Genomic DNA, 16,867 nt, shown 5'->3' with positions numbered 1-16,867 from the left:
GGGGGGAGACTGAACAAACACAGCAAGTGTGGTGTCTGTGATGTCCTAGGGATGATACAGATAAACCTCTTAAGAAATTGTCAAATTTAAGTTATTTCATATCTGAATGTAAATCTTTTTTTCCCCCTGAATGTAAATCTTAATCTTCCTTGGAGTCGCAGATTCTAAAATCCAAAGGCATTCATCCCAACCTGACTCTTAGTATGGGTTGAACCACATAGTCATTTCATGCCTGTTATAACTCCCCCACCCCAAATGCCTTTCCATGATAAACTTCTGCCGCTCCCAAAGATCGTAGCATCTCCCAGCGTGTCCTTGACCAAGGGAAACAAACTGCCCATTTCTTAGAGTGGGTTTAAGATTCACTCCTCAACCCTGGCCAGCCAAAGAATCGCTTACCTTTCTATTCATTTCCTTGTTCCTACCTGAAGCGTGTTTCAGAAGCGTGTGGACGGGGAGTAGACTTGGAAGACACAGACACTCAGAGCAGAGTCTTTCCCAAGTGGTAACCTTTCTCTGAATCGCCTTGTCATTCCAGAAGAGGATGAGCTGGACGTGCCCCAAGACATCAGCGTCCGAGTGATGTCGTCCCAGTCCGTGCTAGTAGCCTGGCTGGACCCTGTAACAGAAAAGCAGAAGAAAGCTGTCGCATCCAGGTACTTTCTCTTACTGCTTTGTTTTCATTTTATGTCAAATAGTTGCGGTTTCTCAGGCCCCGTGGAACCATGCCGTCCATTTTCATTTGCTGCAATATCTATAGCTGCTTAAATCCCTGCGATCTCTGCGCTCTCTGGCACCCAACCAGCCTTGTGTACCATAGGGTTTCTGCCTGCACTCCATATGCATGCCTGACTGTGGAGGACTTTGTGTTGACTCTGGGGCATGGGGGCGGGGGTAGGACTGAAACAAACTGATGATCTTGAAGATGGTGCCAGACTGGACAGTGCTTTCTTCTGTTGTCTAGAAAGAAGGTCACCATGAATCAGGCTCAACTGGTTGGCAGTTAACAACAATGGGTGAATTAGCCAATATAGAACCCATGAATAACAAGAACCCACTGTACTTAGTGATTTGCTTTTCTGACATATGTGAATGCTAGACTGTTTGGGAGCTGCCTGGTAGACTGTTTTCTGGCAATCTAGTTAATCCTAAAAATGCTCACACATTTCCAACAAACCAGGCGCAACTAGAGCCTGGCTTTTTATACACACAGCAGGCTCAGTTCTCACTGGCCCTAAGTTTTGTGTCTGGGAATTTCGTAGATTCCATCTCTTTTTTTGCTCTAGTTTGTGTTTTGCTTTGTCTCCTGAGAGCTCTGTTGATGCCTGGGCCATGGAAAGAATCTCCCTCTTCTTCCTGCTATCCCAGAAAGACTCACTATAGGAAGGCTTTGCTGTAGAGTGGCAGATGACATCTAACACCTTGCTCATAGGTCCAGGTAGCCTGACTCAGACTCTCGGTGACCCCATGAATCTCAGAGTAGAGCCATGCTCCAAAGATTTTCAAAGACTAATTCCCCACCCCTACCTCACCTCCAAGGTAGTTTGTCAGAGTTTTCTTCCCAGGTGCCTCTGGGCAGACATGAATCTTGACCATTTGCATCACCTAGGGACTCCTTGACCATAGGTGCTTCACTTTAATCTTTCATCCAGCACCCAGTTGGTTCATGGCTTCCTCTTGGGTGCAAAACAGAATCTCGAAAGCCATGATGTTAGACCACGCTGGTCTACATATTTGTTTGCAATTGCAGGAGAAGGAAAACCAGCTGTTAAGACAGAAATCAGTTTTTCATTATAAAGGCCACTGGTGAACACCATGGAATGAATGGTAGACTCAAAGAGTCATCACCGGCTCACTTGTGGAATGACTAACTTGTTTATATCCCAAGAGAAGATCAGAAGTCTGACGGTCGTACTATGATGTAGTCATTTGTGAACCTGCCTGCAATAAGCAAGGACAAAGACTTCAAAATGGATAGACTGAATGCTGAGATACATGATGGTTGTGTTTTTTTATTGTGCAATAGTTTCCTTCACTAGCTGCTCGTTCAAAAAGACATCCACTTCTTTTGAAAGATTGCCAAAGATCATAATGAGTATCTGCCTAGCCGTGCCTGTAAACCTTCGGCTTCCGACAGCTTGAAGGCAGTGACAGAAGGCTCGAGGTTTTCTTAGAAGAACTACTGTTAATTGGCATGACTTCTATCCCACTAAGCTCTCCTCCTTGTTCAATGTCATAACGAATAGCACATTTTGAACTCATCAAATGCTTTCTGTTGCAAAGAAGCCACACACGCGCAAAACAATTGTGGGGTAAAGGAGCACAGTAAACCTCACTGTGACTCGTGACGTGGTGGGGAGGTTGGGGCTACGGGGGGCTGTGATGTATTTCCATGCGTGGTCACACTGAAGCTTGCTCTCTCTGACAGCTACACCATAGAGTACCTTCCAAGAGTTCTCCTCTCCAGCTCTATTGGCTATGCATTCTGTTCAAGTTCATGGTAGAAAGTGCTCCAAGTCATGGGTTCCACTTCCTCCCGAGCCTAGCAAAGCTATGCTTGGGTCAGCTTCTGCCAAAATGAGTATTTATGTCTCTCATTTCTAAATAGGTGCGATGCCTTGGGTGATTCCAGTCTTTAACTGCTCATCTCTAAAGTGCATGCACACCACCCACACCCTCCTACATCTTACACCCTGGATAAGACACTTGTCCTCCCAAGTCCTTTTGTTATCAGGACTCCATCTTTGGGGTAGTAGACATTTCGTCTTGAAAAGATCCTAAGCTTCAGCTTTCCTGACTTGCTTCAGACAGTCCTGCTTGGAATTGAAGTTGATTCTTAGAGCCAAGGGTTTAGCCTTTGCTTCCCCTACTTGAGTCCCCCAGTCATCACTTCTAGGAAGGGAAAACAGCAAGGAATTTAACGTCTATTTCCAGAAAATCTGGTTGACCGGGCACAAGGTCCAATTTCATTTCCTTATAGACAGTACACAGTGCGCTACCGAGAGAAGGGCGAGTCGGCACGCTGGGATTACAAGCAGATGGCCCACAGGCGCGTGCTGGTGGAGAACCTGGCCCCAGACACCATGTATGAATTCGCAGTCCGCATTTCGCAGGGGGACAGAGATGGCAAATGGAGCACCTCGGTCTTCCAGAGAACTCCAGAATCTGGTCTGTATTTAAAATGACCTTTGGGGTTTTTCAATCTGTGGGCATTCTTCCTAAAATAAGACGTAGACACAGACGGTTTAGGAAGCCAGTCGGGTCAAAGGCCAGCCTGGCCACTCATGTGAGCCTCAGGTGGGGGTGTTTTCAAGGATGAACACAGAGATGCCAGGCAGCTATTTCCTGGGATGCATGTGTTTTCTTCTCCCTGAAGGTTTTCTTTAGCATGTTTAGTCCTTTGACTGTAGCGCACATTCAAGTCTAGTGTGTGGTCTACATAAATCACCTTTGTCTGCATGGATGCCCTCAGGTAAGACATGGTGCTAGAGCATTTTTTCCTCTCAGGCTTCAGTTCAGTTTAGTTCTGGGAGGAGATTTTTGCCCTGTATCCAAGATGCAATTATTTTCTTTCAAATGCTATCTTAATAGGTTTTACTACAATGGAGTTGGGATTGGATTTTAATCTTCTTCGTGAACTTCTTAATACTTAGCAGTGACGGAAATTCTGAATTCCTAAAAGCATGTCCCTGGGTAGGTCTCAACTCGTAGAAGAGTGGGTAGAAGTGATAGAAGCCACTCTACGAGTTATGCCTGGAAGAGCAAGAACAGACTTGTCTCTCATGCACAATACAACTGGTCACAGCCATTCTTCGGTCAAGGATGTGTGCTGAGGGGACATTTGTCACTTTTGGAGTACTTCCTCAGGGCAGTTTCTAAATTTTGTTTGGCACTTTGTCCTTGTGTAGCTCCTACCACAGCTCCTGAAAACTTAAACGTCTGGCCAGTCAATGGCAAACTGACAGCTGTCACTGCTTCTTGGGATCTACTTCCAGAGACAGAGGGGAAAGTGAAAGGTAGGTATCTGGTTATTGAAAGTATAAGATGCAACGACCTGGAGGTGACAGAGCAGAAACAGAGATGCAGACCATTACTCTAATAAGCCTGTGCTTCTCACCACAGACTCAGTGGCAGAGGGAGAAATAGCGATACAACATACGTATAGAAGGCGCCAACCCCAGGGAAAGGTTATTTCGTGCAGTGGGCTCATGCTCAGCAATGTCCAGGTAGTCATGAAGGTGATGACTGCTCTTGTCATCTGATCTACAGGCAATCCCTTGCGCTGCCAGTAGACAGATGTTTCTGATTTTCTAGGTGTGATATCATAACTTTGACTCATCCAAACAATACTTTTGTGTTCATGTTCTGGGTCTTGTTGTTCCAGTAGAATTATGGAAAAATGGGAATTAGCAGAAATTCCCATGAGATCATAAATATCTTTAATGATATCATAAGTGTCCTAATGGATTTGAAAAACTCAAGTAATAATTGCTAGAGAATGGATTTACTCCCTTTTGTGGGGGTGGGAGTGGGCAGTTAAGGAAAGTACATCTTAAAATAAATTTAAAATACTGTATCTTAATTAAAATATAAAATAAGAATAGCTAGTTAAATTGAAAAAGATAGTCTGTTGAAAATGCTAAATAAAAGCACAACTGTTTTCTTTTTAATGTAAAAGCTTTAAAATTTTTTCATTTTAAGTTTTTTTCAAAATGAATCAATATCTTCCCCCCCCCTGTTTTCTGAAAATTAATAAATCATTTATTAGGGGCGCTTACAGCTCTTATAACAATCCATACATCAATTATATCAAACTCATTTGTACATATGTTGCCATCATCATTTTCAAAACATTTACCTTCTACTTGAGCCCTTGGTATTAACTCCCTTTTTCCCTCCCTCCCCCCATTTTAAGTTTTAAAAAGCCTATTCAAGAACCTTCTAGACTCTGTTTGGAGGCATTTTAAAGGGCTCCATTGGGATTGTTTCTCCATTGCATCCTCTAAGCCCCTGTCCATCTGGGCCATGACCATGAGCTCACCCCAAGTGAGTGGTCTTGTCCTCAATTATACTTGCCTTGCTCAAGGTCTGCATCCTTTAGAAATGCTGTATGTTTCAAGGAACACTCCTTCCATAGACCCTGGTCTGAATCCAAGCCCTCTCTTCTCTGGAGCTTCACTTACTGCTGGTTCAAGCCCCACTTCCTCTAGAATCATCCTCTCTGACTTCTTCTAAACCATGTTCTCATCTGCCACGTCTCATTCTTACCATAGCCCCAAATGCCTATCCCTTCTCAAAGTATGCTTTCCCCACCCCACCCCCTGTCTTCAGACTGCAGTGTGTCTGCAGTTTATCTGAATGCCCTGCTCACTCTTCTTTCTAGCACTTCTGTCTAAGACCACTCTTGGGTCCCAAGCTGTCCTTGCTGCCCAAGCCCCCAGCCAGTCTGCTTTTCTCCCACTCTCAGGATTGAAATTTACCCTGACCGCCCCTATTGAGGCATTGCTGGAAGAAACAAGGCCAGAGTTAAAGGAGGGGGTGGGGGGAGAAAGAGGAGAGTTTGAGGTCACACCCACCCTCCCCACACAACCGAGGTCTGTCCCTCCCAGAGCCCCCAACTTCAGAGAGAAATTGAGGGATGCAGGGGAAGGGGCTGGATTGAGAGAGGGGCCCACTCAAGACCAGGCCCCTGATGCATGGGGTGAAGAAGAGTGAAGACAGGGCTCAGACAGGTATATATGCACACACGCACACAGACACACACAGACACACACACAGACACACACACACACACACACATACACACACACACACACACATGGCAAAGACAGAGTCTCCTAATTTGAGGGATGGAGACCTGGGAGTGGGTTGGGGAGGGGCAGGCCTTCTTCTCAGCTCTTGCCACCCATGGGGGCCTCCTGGGCTGTATTCACCCATTTCAGGATCCGTGAGCTCCCACTGTTAGTTTTCAGATCGCAGCCAAGCTTTTTAACCACCAGAGCACCTAATAAAAATCACTAAAGAAGCAATCATAGTATTTTGAATACTAAAAGAAGTAAATAAAACTAGTGGGTGTGGACAGTAGAAGAGTGTTTGCTCTGGGGCTGCAGGCTGCGTTTTGTGGGGAGCAGGGATGCCCCTGGTCAAGATTAGGGGGTAATCCCCTGAGCAAGTCTGTGAACAGGAGTAGCTAAGAACACCTGTCAGGTGTGGGTGGAGGGTGAGGAGTGGTCTCTAGGGAGAAGCATCCACGTCCTTGTCCGTCTTTGTGCCAGGGCAACTAGGAAATCAGAGGACAGAGCCAACAGGTCTCTGGGGCAAACCAACTCTGGTCCCTCCCTCTCTCTCCCTCCCCCTCCCTCCCCTCTCACCCCTGGGGTGGTTGGAAGCCCAGCCTGGAGCCCCATCCTGCACCCTCTGCTGTGTCTGTGATGTCCGTAGTGCCTGTGACCCTGTGTTGCCATTTTGTCTGGCTGTGGCCTTTCCTCCTCTTCTCCAGACCCCCGTCTTCCCCTCCCAGCACCCTTAGGTATTGTTGAAGATCCCCTCCTCAAGGAAGAATAAATATGATTAATTGTCCTCCCCTGAATAAACCCAACCACCCAGGGAACCTGGGGGTGGGGGTTGGGGGAATTAGTGAGCACTTAGTAGCCATTCCATGGAAGAAATATGTGGCAGTCTGTTTCCATAATTATTTATGAATTGGAATCCACTCTGAGCACAATGTTTTGTTTCTTAGTGATTTTAATACCACACCACTTATTTATTTACTTTGTCTTCTGTTCCCCTTGTACCTCCTAATCAGGATTCATAGCTCTTTGGTTCAAATCATGCCCTAGTCAATTAAGCACTGGCAGAAATAATAAGAGAGAGCAGATTTTTAATGTCCAAAAGAAGTCACACATCTTATCTCGAGTTCTTACAAAGCTATGTTGTGGGATTCAAGATTCATAATTGTACCGGGGCATGTCTATGTATGGAGAATCCAGAGAGCAGCAGAAGTCTATGCTGTGACATAGTTAAACTTTTTTTTTTTTTTGCAGATCAATTGAATCTGTAAGAAAATCTGAATTGCAAAATTTTGTAGACAGTGGATACTCTTAATTCTTACTTTTGCCCACCACAAATGACTAGTTTGCTCATTTTCAATGAGAAAAGAATGCCGGGCTTTTCCAGACCAACGCTGGAAAAGCATTTTTGGTTAAAAGTTTTAAAATTAATGTGTGTGTGTGTGTATAAGGTTAGCCACGTAGGGAAAAGGGGGGGAATCTTCTATGAGGCCCTAGGAAGGGTGACAATTACTCGACTTTTTCTACAATCCAAATGATTTGAATCTGGTAAGTTTTATAAATCTTGAGTTCATTGGGAACAGAGTAGGCATAAAAATGTTTTATGTGAAAGTGAAGACCATGCTTCAAATGATGACTTTCTTATGTGGCAGTACTTCCACGTATGTGGAGCTGTCCGAGTTTCTTAGACTGAAGTCGCCATGGTTCTCAAAGCCTCAGACGAGCTCTGCTTAAACATGCAGCCAGTTAAAGATGGAAACCTGAGACATCACAGAAAGCGACTACTTAACTTAGCAAAATTTCCTCAGAGTTTTAAATGCCGTGAATATACCCTGTTAACATTGCAAAAATGCCTACAACAGTACAATTAGCTCCCAAGTCTAGAATGCACCTACTACAGAATGTCTCCCAGCCAAGACAACCAGAGCTTAATACACGGAGTCCGTTGACGATGTCAGCAGTTACTCAGCATTGACTCCGAGCAGTTGTCACATCTCTGTCTTCAGTTTCTGCTCTCAGCATGTATCATTTCCATCTCAGCAAATTAGCCAATTGTGTTTATGATGAACACACACCCACGCTCACACAGAGTAAATATTTTTGGTCCATTGTATGAAGATTCCATACGTGACATTTGTTCGAAGTGTGAGATGCCAGCTCTTTCGCCACAGAGCCAGTCTGGTCGCCCAAATGAATGTGGGTTCCCCTGCTGTGTCTGTGTGCTGCCACTGCGGCCTTCATGTGCATTGCTGGTGTATTCATGGCAGTAATGCATGTTCCGGTTCATTCTGCCCATGCAGTCTGTCTGATGGACACAGGGCTGTTTGCTGTTTCCTCCTTCCAACCATCTGCCAAATCATTTCAGAATACATTCTTTCATACGCCCCGGCTCTCAAACCATTTGGAGCAAAATCCCTCACCTTTCCCGGAGAGACTTCTTCCGCAATGGTGGACGGTCTACAGCCTGGGGAACGCTATCTTTTCAAAATCCGGGCCTCAAACAGGAGAGGACAGGGTCCTCAGTCCAAAGCCGTCATTGTCGCCATGCCAACAAGTAAGCATCCTGCGTTTCCCGCTCTCCCTCCTCGCTCTGGTCATTGCTGCTGTTTGCTTTGTGTTTCTTTAAGCCATGGCCCATGGTTCATTTTTGTTTTCCTTCTTAGGGCTGTTGGCCTATGGACTGACCGTAGATTTGTGTATGCATTTTAGAAAGATCCTAAAATGTGTTTATTTTATTTAACATATATTTAAATGAACTTATAAATGTGTCTCCTGCAAAAGACAGAGTTACCACTGCTCGGTGTTGGGTCTATCGCAACTGGGACAGGCCACCTTTAGAAATGGAATGTGACATGTTAAGTTGTTACCATACTGACTATGCTCACTATTCAACTCCTGAATAGCATGTAGAGTTTTCTGTCCATCATTTGGGGAGGGGGGGGGGTGGCGCGGCTCACAACTTTGCCCAGGGGAATTCCCAGTCATCCAGTTGATCTGATCGGTATCAAAACCAAACCAGGTAACAATGATCCCAAAGGAGGCTTTGAGAGGGGGTCTTTTCAGACTCCATTTTCCTTTTTTGCCTCTTCACATTTTCAACAAACAACTGCCTACTCTCTCTCTCCCATTGTCTGCTGCAATGTTACACCGTTTTGTCCTAGAATAAAACCAGGCGAAGCAGATGTGCCTTGCTTCTTTTAGATTCCACCCTTGCTGTGTCCATTCCAGCTTCCTTCCCTCACACTCCGGCCTCTGTCCCTCTGTCAATCCACTCTACAAAGAGTGCCTCTACCAACTGCAATGAGAGGCATCGCATCAGAAGGTCCTGGAGAGAGGGGGAGAGAAGGGTGGAACAACCCCCACATCATAAAAGAGAACAGGCTTACTGGGCAGCTAGAGGCCGCTGGAACCTCTGAGACTATGACCCTTACTCATACTTCAGGCCTGGAACTGAACTCACTCCCATGGCTCAGTTTTCAGCCAAACAACAGACAGGCTTACAAGGGGACACTCCTTTGCTAAAATTACAGTAGAAGGGCGGCCAGGGTGAGGGAGGTCCTCAGTGAGATGGGTTGACACAGTGACAGCAACAATGGGCTTTAGCACCGGCACAGTTGTGAGGATGGTGCAGGACCAGGCAGTTCCGTTATGTACGGGGTCACTAGGGGTCAGAACTGACTTGATGGCACCTTCCAACAACAACCTAAGGGAGCACTCTCATTACTGAGGTAGGCATGCATACCCTAGAAGAACCAACCATTTCAGATCCAAAGGGCAGCAGTTACCCAAACACAAAGTTCAGACAGGCTAGGAAAGGAGGCTTGGAAACAGGAAACACAGTGAGGCAATGGGAGTCGTGCTGGTGTATTGAAGGGATTGCAAGGGACGAGGCAAAGCAGAATGTGTTTGAATTGTTGGCTGAAAAATGGGTGATCTGCTCAGTCAACCTTCATCCGAGTCACAGTACAACGTTAAAACGCTAAAAGGAAAAGGAAACCGTAGGGCATGTTGCACGTGTAATCTTTTTCCTATCCAGGAGTCTTCTTTTAAGGCACGTTGTGGGATTGCAAATAGGTTCCTGATGAAAGGGGTTTTAAGGAAGAGGGAACAGGCAAGGAGGGACATGTGAGGAGGGCAGAGAACTCTTGGGTATGCCTCAGAAGTATGGCTCATCCCAACACCTGGAAGGCAGACACAGCACCCCCCCGATGAGTGTGCATCCTTCACCCTGTCTACAGATAGCCACATTTCTTCTCCACAGCGTCAAGATGGGCGGTTGTTCATTTGCCACACACGGGCAACTCTGTGCTCAGAAACTCACAGGATCGAGTTCAAAGTACTCCGATTTCAGAATTCCTTCAGAGCTGCCCCTGGTGCTTTCTTCAGTGTCCAGAGGGTCCATCCCCACACATTTTCTAGGACCTTCTAGATGACCTAGAGCAAAAATAAGACCCCAAAGCTAATAGAACGTTCACGGAAATTGCGCTTCTTCGGGAACGAAGGTGTACTGCCTTGACAGGCATGAAAAGCCACCGGATGCCGTGGGTAGTGCTTGTCTAACCTTTTCCACACTGCCATCATAGGTGTTCACGTGGTGTGGGAGAGAGCTCTGGGATTGCTGCCCTTGACGGTCCATTCTCTCCCCTCTGTTACAGCCAGTGCCCAGGAGTCCAAGGTCGAAGAGAGAGCAGACAAGGAACATGACTTCCAACCTGGAACACCCAAGCCTGTGTCATCGTTTCCCAAACTCCCAGCTTCCTCGAGACACGCTCATTTGCCTGCTTCTTCCCCGCTTCTCGACTTGAAGAACAAGATACTGGTGAACGGTGGGGTCCCCAGAAAGCCCCAGCTCCGTCCCCCAAAGCCCGAAGACGTGGACCTTCAGTCAACGGAAGTCACCGAGGAGGAGCCCGAGCCGCGTGCAGAAACCCCCACGTCGGCCTCTGAGACCCGAGACCAAAGGCGAACTGCGAGGCCACCCTCTCAGAGGTCCTTCACCGCTGCCCTCCTTCCTGGGCGGACACCGGCTCGAGCCCAAATGCCAACGGGTTCCCGACAAGAAGCCACGGACAAGCACGGCTCTTCCCGGGTTTCGCGCCCTGCTCCGGCGGCCTCATCCTCCACGTCCACCTTGTCTGTCCAGCGCACCCACACGGATGGGGAAACGGAGCCGCTGAAGCAAGGCGCCTCCAGGCACCCCAGTTCCAGGGAGCCCTCGGCCAACCTGCCAGCCAACAGCTTTGAGAATGACCCCATCGACGAGGATGGGGACGGGGAGCACGGGGAAGGGCGCGCTGCCAGTGTGCCCCACCCCAAGTCGGAGACTTTGGAGAAACTGCCTTCCAGAGCAGCAGCGCACTCCCGGCCAGCCCCGCCGGCCAGCCGGCAGTCAGCGCCCAGCGCTGGACGCGAGAGAAGCCCGGTGCCCTGGGGGAGGAGGGCACCCCATTCTGGGGGCTCGGAGGAGAAGCCCAGCGTTCCAAGCTCACCCTCCAGACTGTCCCCGCTTGGGGCTTCACCTAGGCTGCAGCCGCTGGAACCGCACGCCAGCGCTCCACTCTCGAGGGGGCCCAAGGACGGTCACCTCGTGCGGGCCACCAACCCCAAGAACGCACCATCACAGCCTGAGCCACCTTCCCCAGCCTCTACCCGGCTCTCCTCCAGGGCACAGACCTCCCATGCGGATGGCGCCAGCGACAAAGACGCAGAATACAGGGGCAGGCAGACAGAGGCCCCTGCCCCTGCGCCCCGAGCTCGGCTGCCGGCCAGCCGGCCTGCCTCTGGCCATCTCAATTTGTTCAGAAACAGGCCCTTTGGGGCCAACGGTCGCTATCCGAACAGGTTTGGCAATGGCCGAGGGATGAGGTTCCAGCCTTCTGGAACCCAAGCCCCCAAGACTACGGTTTCCCCCCAGGTCCCCTCCAGCCACAGGCCTGACGCAGGTGGACACGGCGATGACGGCGAGAGCCCTCCTGAGGATGAACTGCCGCTGCCTGCCACCATTGTCAATGACGTCCTGCCCTCCTCCTCCTCCTCCTCCTCGTCCTCCTCCTCCTCTTCTTCCTCCAAGGTGCCTGCTTCCCGGGGACTGGACCACCTCAGGAAGGTCCTGCAGAGAGGGCCCAGCCTGCGACGAAAAGACCCCCTCTCAGAGACCCCCCAATCCTCCAGGACTTCTCCAGCAGCGTCCGCAGAACAAGAGACTCAGCAGAGCTCCGACTCTAAGGACGACGATGTCGCCCGGACTCAGCCGATGGCGCCAGGCCGCCAGCCCTCCTCTCAGGCGAGGCCACAACCCCATCCCCGACCCAGTGTCCCCAGAAGGACAGCATCTGGCCAAGGTCTGGGCTCCCGAGCCCCCGCTCCGGAGAAGCAGGCCTGGCCGCCCCGCCCTGGGTCCCCATACCAGCCCCGAGGTCACCAAGAGCAGGACCAGGGTTACCCGCTCTCCAAAGCCGGTCAGAAACATCCCACAGACTCCCGGGCCTCATCCCCTGATCCTCAGCGCCCCAGGGTCCGCCAGCCCTGGTGGGGAGCCTCCCCGCAGAGCCCGGACTCAGAGCCCGAGAGCAGCCCGGACGAGGATGACAGCTCGGAGGGGGCGGCCCAGGACGTGCGGGCCCCCGCGCGCTCGGCCACAGCCCAGGAGCCTGATGCTGCCCTGATCAAGCACCGTCAGCTCCAGCCCGGGGCCGGCCACGCCGACGAGAAGGCCCGCGGCCGCGTCCCAGCCCCCGGAGGCTGGGCCCCGCGCACCCGCGTCCCCACCCGCACCGCGCAGCCCGCGGGGGGCAAGTCGGAGCCCCCGCTTCCCACGTCCCCGAAGTCATTGGCGTCCGCGGAGGACGAGGAGGCGGTGGACCTTCCCCGAGCCTCCCCGGACGGCACCGCCCCAGCCTCAGCCTCCAAGCGGCCCTCTGCTGTCCCCGCGGGGCAGCCACGGTCCCAGGGGCCCGCTGAGGATCCGCGCAGGCCAGCGCTTTCTTCCCATGCGCCCTGGGGGCGCTCCCGGCAGGAAGAGGACGCGCCCCTTCGAAGACGACCTCCTGCACAAGCCTCCCCGGCGCCTCCCCGGCCTGCCCCGCGCAGCTCTCCCAGTCCTGGGACCAGCGCCCCCGCACGCACACCGCCCCCGACACGCGCGCCACCACCCAGACACGCGGTCCCCACCCCGATGCTGTCTCTGCGGCAGCGGATGATGCACTCCAGGTTCCGGAACCCTCTGCATCGCGCGCCGATCAGGCCCTCCTCCAGACAAGGTGACTGCTTGACTGTCCCTTTCTTGTCATGCGTTTTAGTAGTGCCCTTTGTAAGCTTGGGTGGCACAGGGGTGACACACAACTGCTACCTGAAAGATGGGCGATGGGGAACTGGCCAGCTGCACCACTGGGGGTGTTTTCCTAAAGATTTCAGCCTTGGTAACCAAAGGACCCCTATCAGTCTAAGGCGGGGCGTTTGGCTTTCTTGGTCGTTAATGTTTGAACATTACAGGAGAATTCCTTCTCTTAATGAGGATGTACACTCTGTGCTGAGTTTTACAAATGACCTTAATTCCATCCTCTTATCTCACCGAGGAGCCTGGTGGCACAGTGGTGACGAATTGGGATGCTAACCTCGAGGTGAGCCGTTCTGAACCACCGGCTGCTTCAAAGGAGAACGATGAGGTTTTCTACTCTCCTAAAGAGTCAAGGTTTCGGAAAGCCACAGGGCAGTTCTACCCTGTCCAATAGGGAGGGGCTGTGTGTGTAGCAATCCGCAGGAGGGCAGGAAATTGGTTTGGACCCCTCTCACCTACTTTGAGGGGTTTCATGCTTGGTAATGTTACCGAAAAAGAGGGAGATGGACACAGTGACCTCAGCAGTGGGTTCAAAGCTAACAACAATGGAGGATGGTGCAGGAGCGGACGGTGGCTTATTCAGTTGCCCGTGCTGCTATTGTCCGCTAGAGCCCACTTGCCGGCACTTAACAACCACAACCACCCATCTCGTGGGGTTTGCATTCCTTACTCAGTTTTCAAATGGGGGGGGGGAGCAGAGGGCAGAGATTGTGGTGGCTTGTGCCAGGTCAGACAACCATCTGCAGTGGCTCCTATGTACTTTCAGGTCAAACAGTCCAATCCAGAATCGAGCCCTAGTGGTATAGTGGTAAAGCATTGGGCTGCAATCCATGAGGTCAGCAGTTCAGAACCACAAGCAGCTCTGAGGGAGCAAGACGGACCTTTCTACTCTGTAAGCAGTTACAGTCTTGGAAACCCACAGGGAGTGGTTCTGAGTCAGCATTGACTCGATGGCAGTGAGGTTTTTTTTGTCAATCCAGAACCCCACACCCCTCGCTGAATTCCCCAATAGATGCTTATGCTGTGTGGCCAGCTGCCCGTTCATAGTGAGCCCATGTGAGAGAACAGTTTGACCCCATTGGGCTTCTGGGGTTGAAGATAGCAGATCGCCATTCTTTCCCCCGAAGGAGTGGCTAGTAGGCTCCACGAATTTGTAGTTCGCAGGTGAGCACTACACCAACAGGGCTCCTTAGCACATGTTCTTAATCTCTGAACATGTGTCACAGCCAGACTCAAAGTCCTGCGTGCGTCTCGCGTTATTTTTGGTTGTTGCGGAACTCGCCAGTGTGTACTTGAGGACTTAGCAGCCACTGATTAGGTCTTCAGGCTCCGTCTTGTGCTTGATGATTCTGAAAAACCCTCAATGGAGCAAATCCTGGGAAACACTCCCGCTGGGTCGGAGCTGCTTTGACATCCGAAGGACGCGGCTTAACACCAGAAAATACACGTGGGAGGCAGAGCCGCATAGAGCAATCACGAGCAGGCGAGTGTCTTATATTTTGGCTTCAAAGGACAGGCAGGATGTGGGCAGCTGTGGACTAGCATCTGATAGGGACCCCAGGGTATTACATCTGCATGTAGTTAATGTACCTCGTGCTCTCCTCGCTGGTAATTAGTGCGTAGTGAAACTCCTTCAGGTGAGTGTATTCCTATATGTTAGCCTGCATAGTATACAGATTTAGCCTGCATGTATAGACATGCAGATGGGTGCCCTGCATGGAGGTCAGGTCCCCATAAACATGGACTAGTTAAGCAAATTAACTGGTTGTTCAGGAGCCCAGGTGGTGCTGTTGGGGTAGTGGTGGACTGCGATCCACAAGGTCTGGGGTTCAATCTCACTAGTGGCTCCCTGGGAGGAAGGCGAATCTGCCTGCTCCCGTAATGGTTTTGACTCCATGGCACTAGATTTGGTTTGGGGGTTTGGGTTTGGGACTAGCTGCCATAGCCTTGAATCTGACTCACAGAGGTGCCACGGGCGTCAGAGTAGAACAGGGAGGGCTCTGCAGGGTTTTCAATGGCTGGTTTCTCTAAGTGGACCGCCAGGTGAAACCTCCAGCCATTGTAGCTGGTTAAAAATGACAGGTGTCAGAAAGCGAGGCATGTGAAGGGGACAGACAGAATCTGAGCAGAGGAAAGAGCAGGGGGCCAGCCCTCTTTGGTCTTACCAACCACACACAACCTTTGTGGAGCCAATTCCAACTCCATAGGGGTTTCTTGGCTCTCATCTTTACAGAAGATCACCAGGCCCTACTTCTAGGCACCTTGAGGTGGGTTCACACTGCCCACCTTTAGGTTAGTGGTAGCAAACTGTTTCTCCTTAGCAAATACTTTCCAAGCAGCCACACAGAGGCTGTTTTGGGGATAGTAGTGTGCATGTGCACATGATGACTGGTGGCGGTGAGGCGAGGTAGCTGGGAGCAGTTGTCATGTTTCATGTCATCTGCAGAGAAGAGCCGGAAAGCACACTTTAGGGAGCCAGCACACTTCAGGGAGCGCTGCTTCCCTGCTTCCAGCCTTCCCTCCAGCTTCCAACTGGCTCACATGAAGCCAATGCCTTCAGCTTTATCTAGAAACGCTGACCGCTCACCTTGTCTCAGCTTCATCACCCGCTGGGACTCCATGAGACTCACAGTAGACATTCTGGCGTGCCTTGTAGAAATCTCCAATTATGACAGTCATGCCCAAGTGTAAGAGCGCTGGTTGTCTAGTGGTTAGGGACGGAGCTGCTGACCTGAGGTCAGCTGCTCTAACGGAGAAAGACAGGGCTTTCTACTCCCAGAATCTTGTGAACTCAGAGAGGCAGTTCTACCTGTCCTGTGGGGTCACTACGAGTCAGCATCAACTCCATGGCGGTGAGTTTGGATTACCCAATAGATGCAAACTGTTGGTTTAAAGCTCTCTTTATTTCAAAGCACATTTGAAATAATGTGCATAATGTGTTACGAATTGTGTTTGTGTACGAAGCCAGCTTCCCAGGATTGCTGAATTCACCAGACTCTGTTATTTTATTTTATGTTTTTGTGCTGTGTAGGTTATAACGGCAGACCAAACCTAGATGGGAATGTTCTTCCTGGGAGTAATGGAAGACAAAGTGGACAAAGAATTATCAATGGTCCTCAAGGAACGACGTGGGTAGGGTAAACTTCTTTCTATTTTCAAAGTCATTGGATTGATGCTGTGGGACACAGCATGCCACTCAGTAAAGTGACCTGTCTCTTCCCACCTTCAGTTGTAACCACTCGTATGTGAAGATCCTGGCATAGCATTCCTTTCTGTTCTCAGAAATCCTTAGCCTCTTTTATTTGAATAGCTTTCTCAAAGAGTCAAAACAAAAAACATAGAGATTAATTAGAATTTTCAGTCAAAACTTCTCATTTGTAGGGATATGGTTTAGGAAAGTTTGTTAAAGGACTCCCTGAAAATTTCAGCCATTGGTAATTGGAAAATGACCTTTAAGATACATATTTTGAAAAGGGTCAGGTATCTTAAATAGGGAGATTGCAGACAAAGGTGGACACATCATAGCAGCCAGTCTTGAATGGATATGGTGTATAGAAAGACATCACATTTCATCAGCGAAACAGCCCTTAGCAAAGTGGCCTCCTTGCAGAGGGTCCCAGATGACCTGTAGGTGCTCAGCTGGCCTGTAGATGCCAAGCACTGGTTCTCAAATGTTGTCAACTATCGACCTAAGGAGTGAGGGGCTTCTCCGGCCCAGGCTGTAGGAAGGGCCTGACAAGTT

The 16,867-nt window shown here is 50.0% G+C and overlaps 1 protein-coding gene across 1 annotated transcript in view; it reads left to right on the top strand.

The window, feature by feature from the left end:
- The window catches only part of FNDC1 (fibronectin type III domain containing 1), a 78,547-nt gene that overhangs the window by 25,007 nt on the left and 36,673 nt on the right, over nucleotides 1-16,867 (top strand). The window contains exons 6-11 of the mRNA XM_030886837.2: nucleotides 539-656; nucleotides 2,981-3,168; nucleotides 3,909-4,016; nucleotides 8,155-8,343; nucleotides 10,445-13,048; nucleotides 16,157-16,257. Coding sequence (XP_030742697.1) covers nucleotides 539-656; nucleotides 2,981-3,168; nucleotides 3,909-4,016; nucleotides 8,155-8,343; nucleotides 10,445-13,048; nucleotides 16,157-16,257 — 3,308 coding nt within the window. The remainder of the gene's footprint in view (nucleotides 1-538; nucleotides 657-2,980; nucleotides 3,169-3,908; nucleotides 4,017-8,154; nucleotides 8,344-10,444; nucleotides 13,049-16,156; nucleotides 16,258-16,867) is intronic.

The sequence above is a fragment of the Echinops telfairi genome, unplaced genomic scaffold (genome assembly GCF_000313985.2).
Source record: "Echinops telfairi isolate 266 unplaced genomic scaffold, ASM31398v2 ScPeMD7_3533;HRSCAF=4204_0, whole genome shotgun sequence".
Taxonomy (NCBI): domain Eukaryota; kingdom Metazoa; phylum Chordata; class Mammalia; order Afrosoricida; family Tenrecidae; genus Echinops; species Echinops telfairi.
Note: the sequence above shows the minus strand (reverse complement) of the source record. Positions and strands in the feature narration are given on the sequence as shown.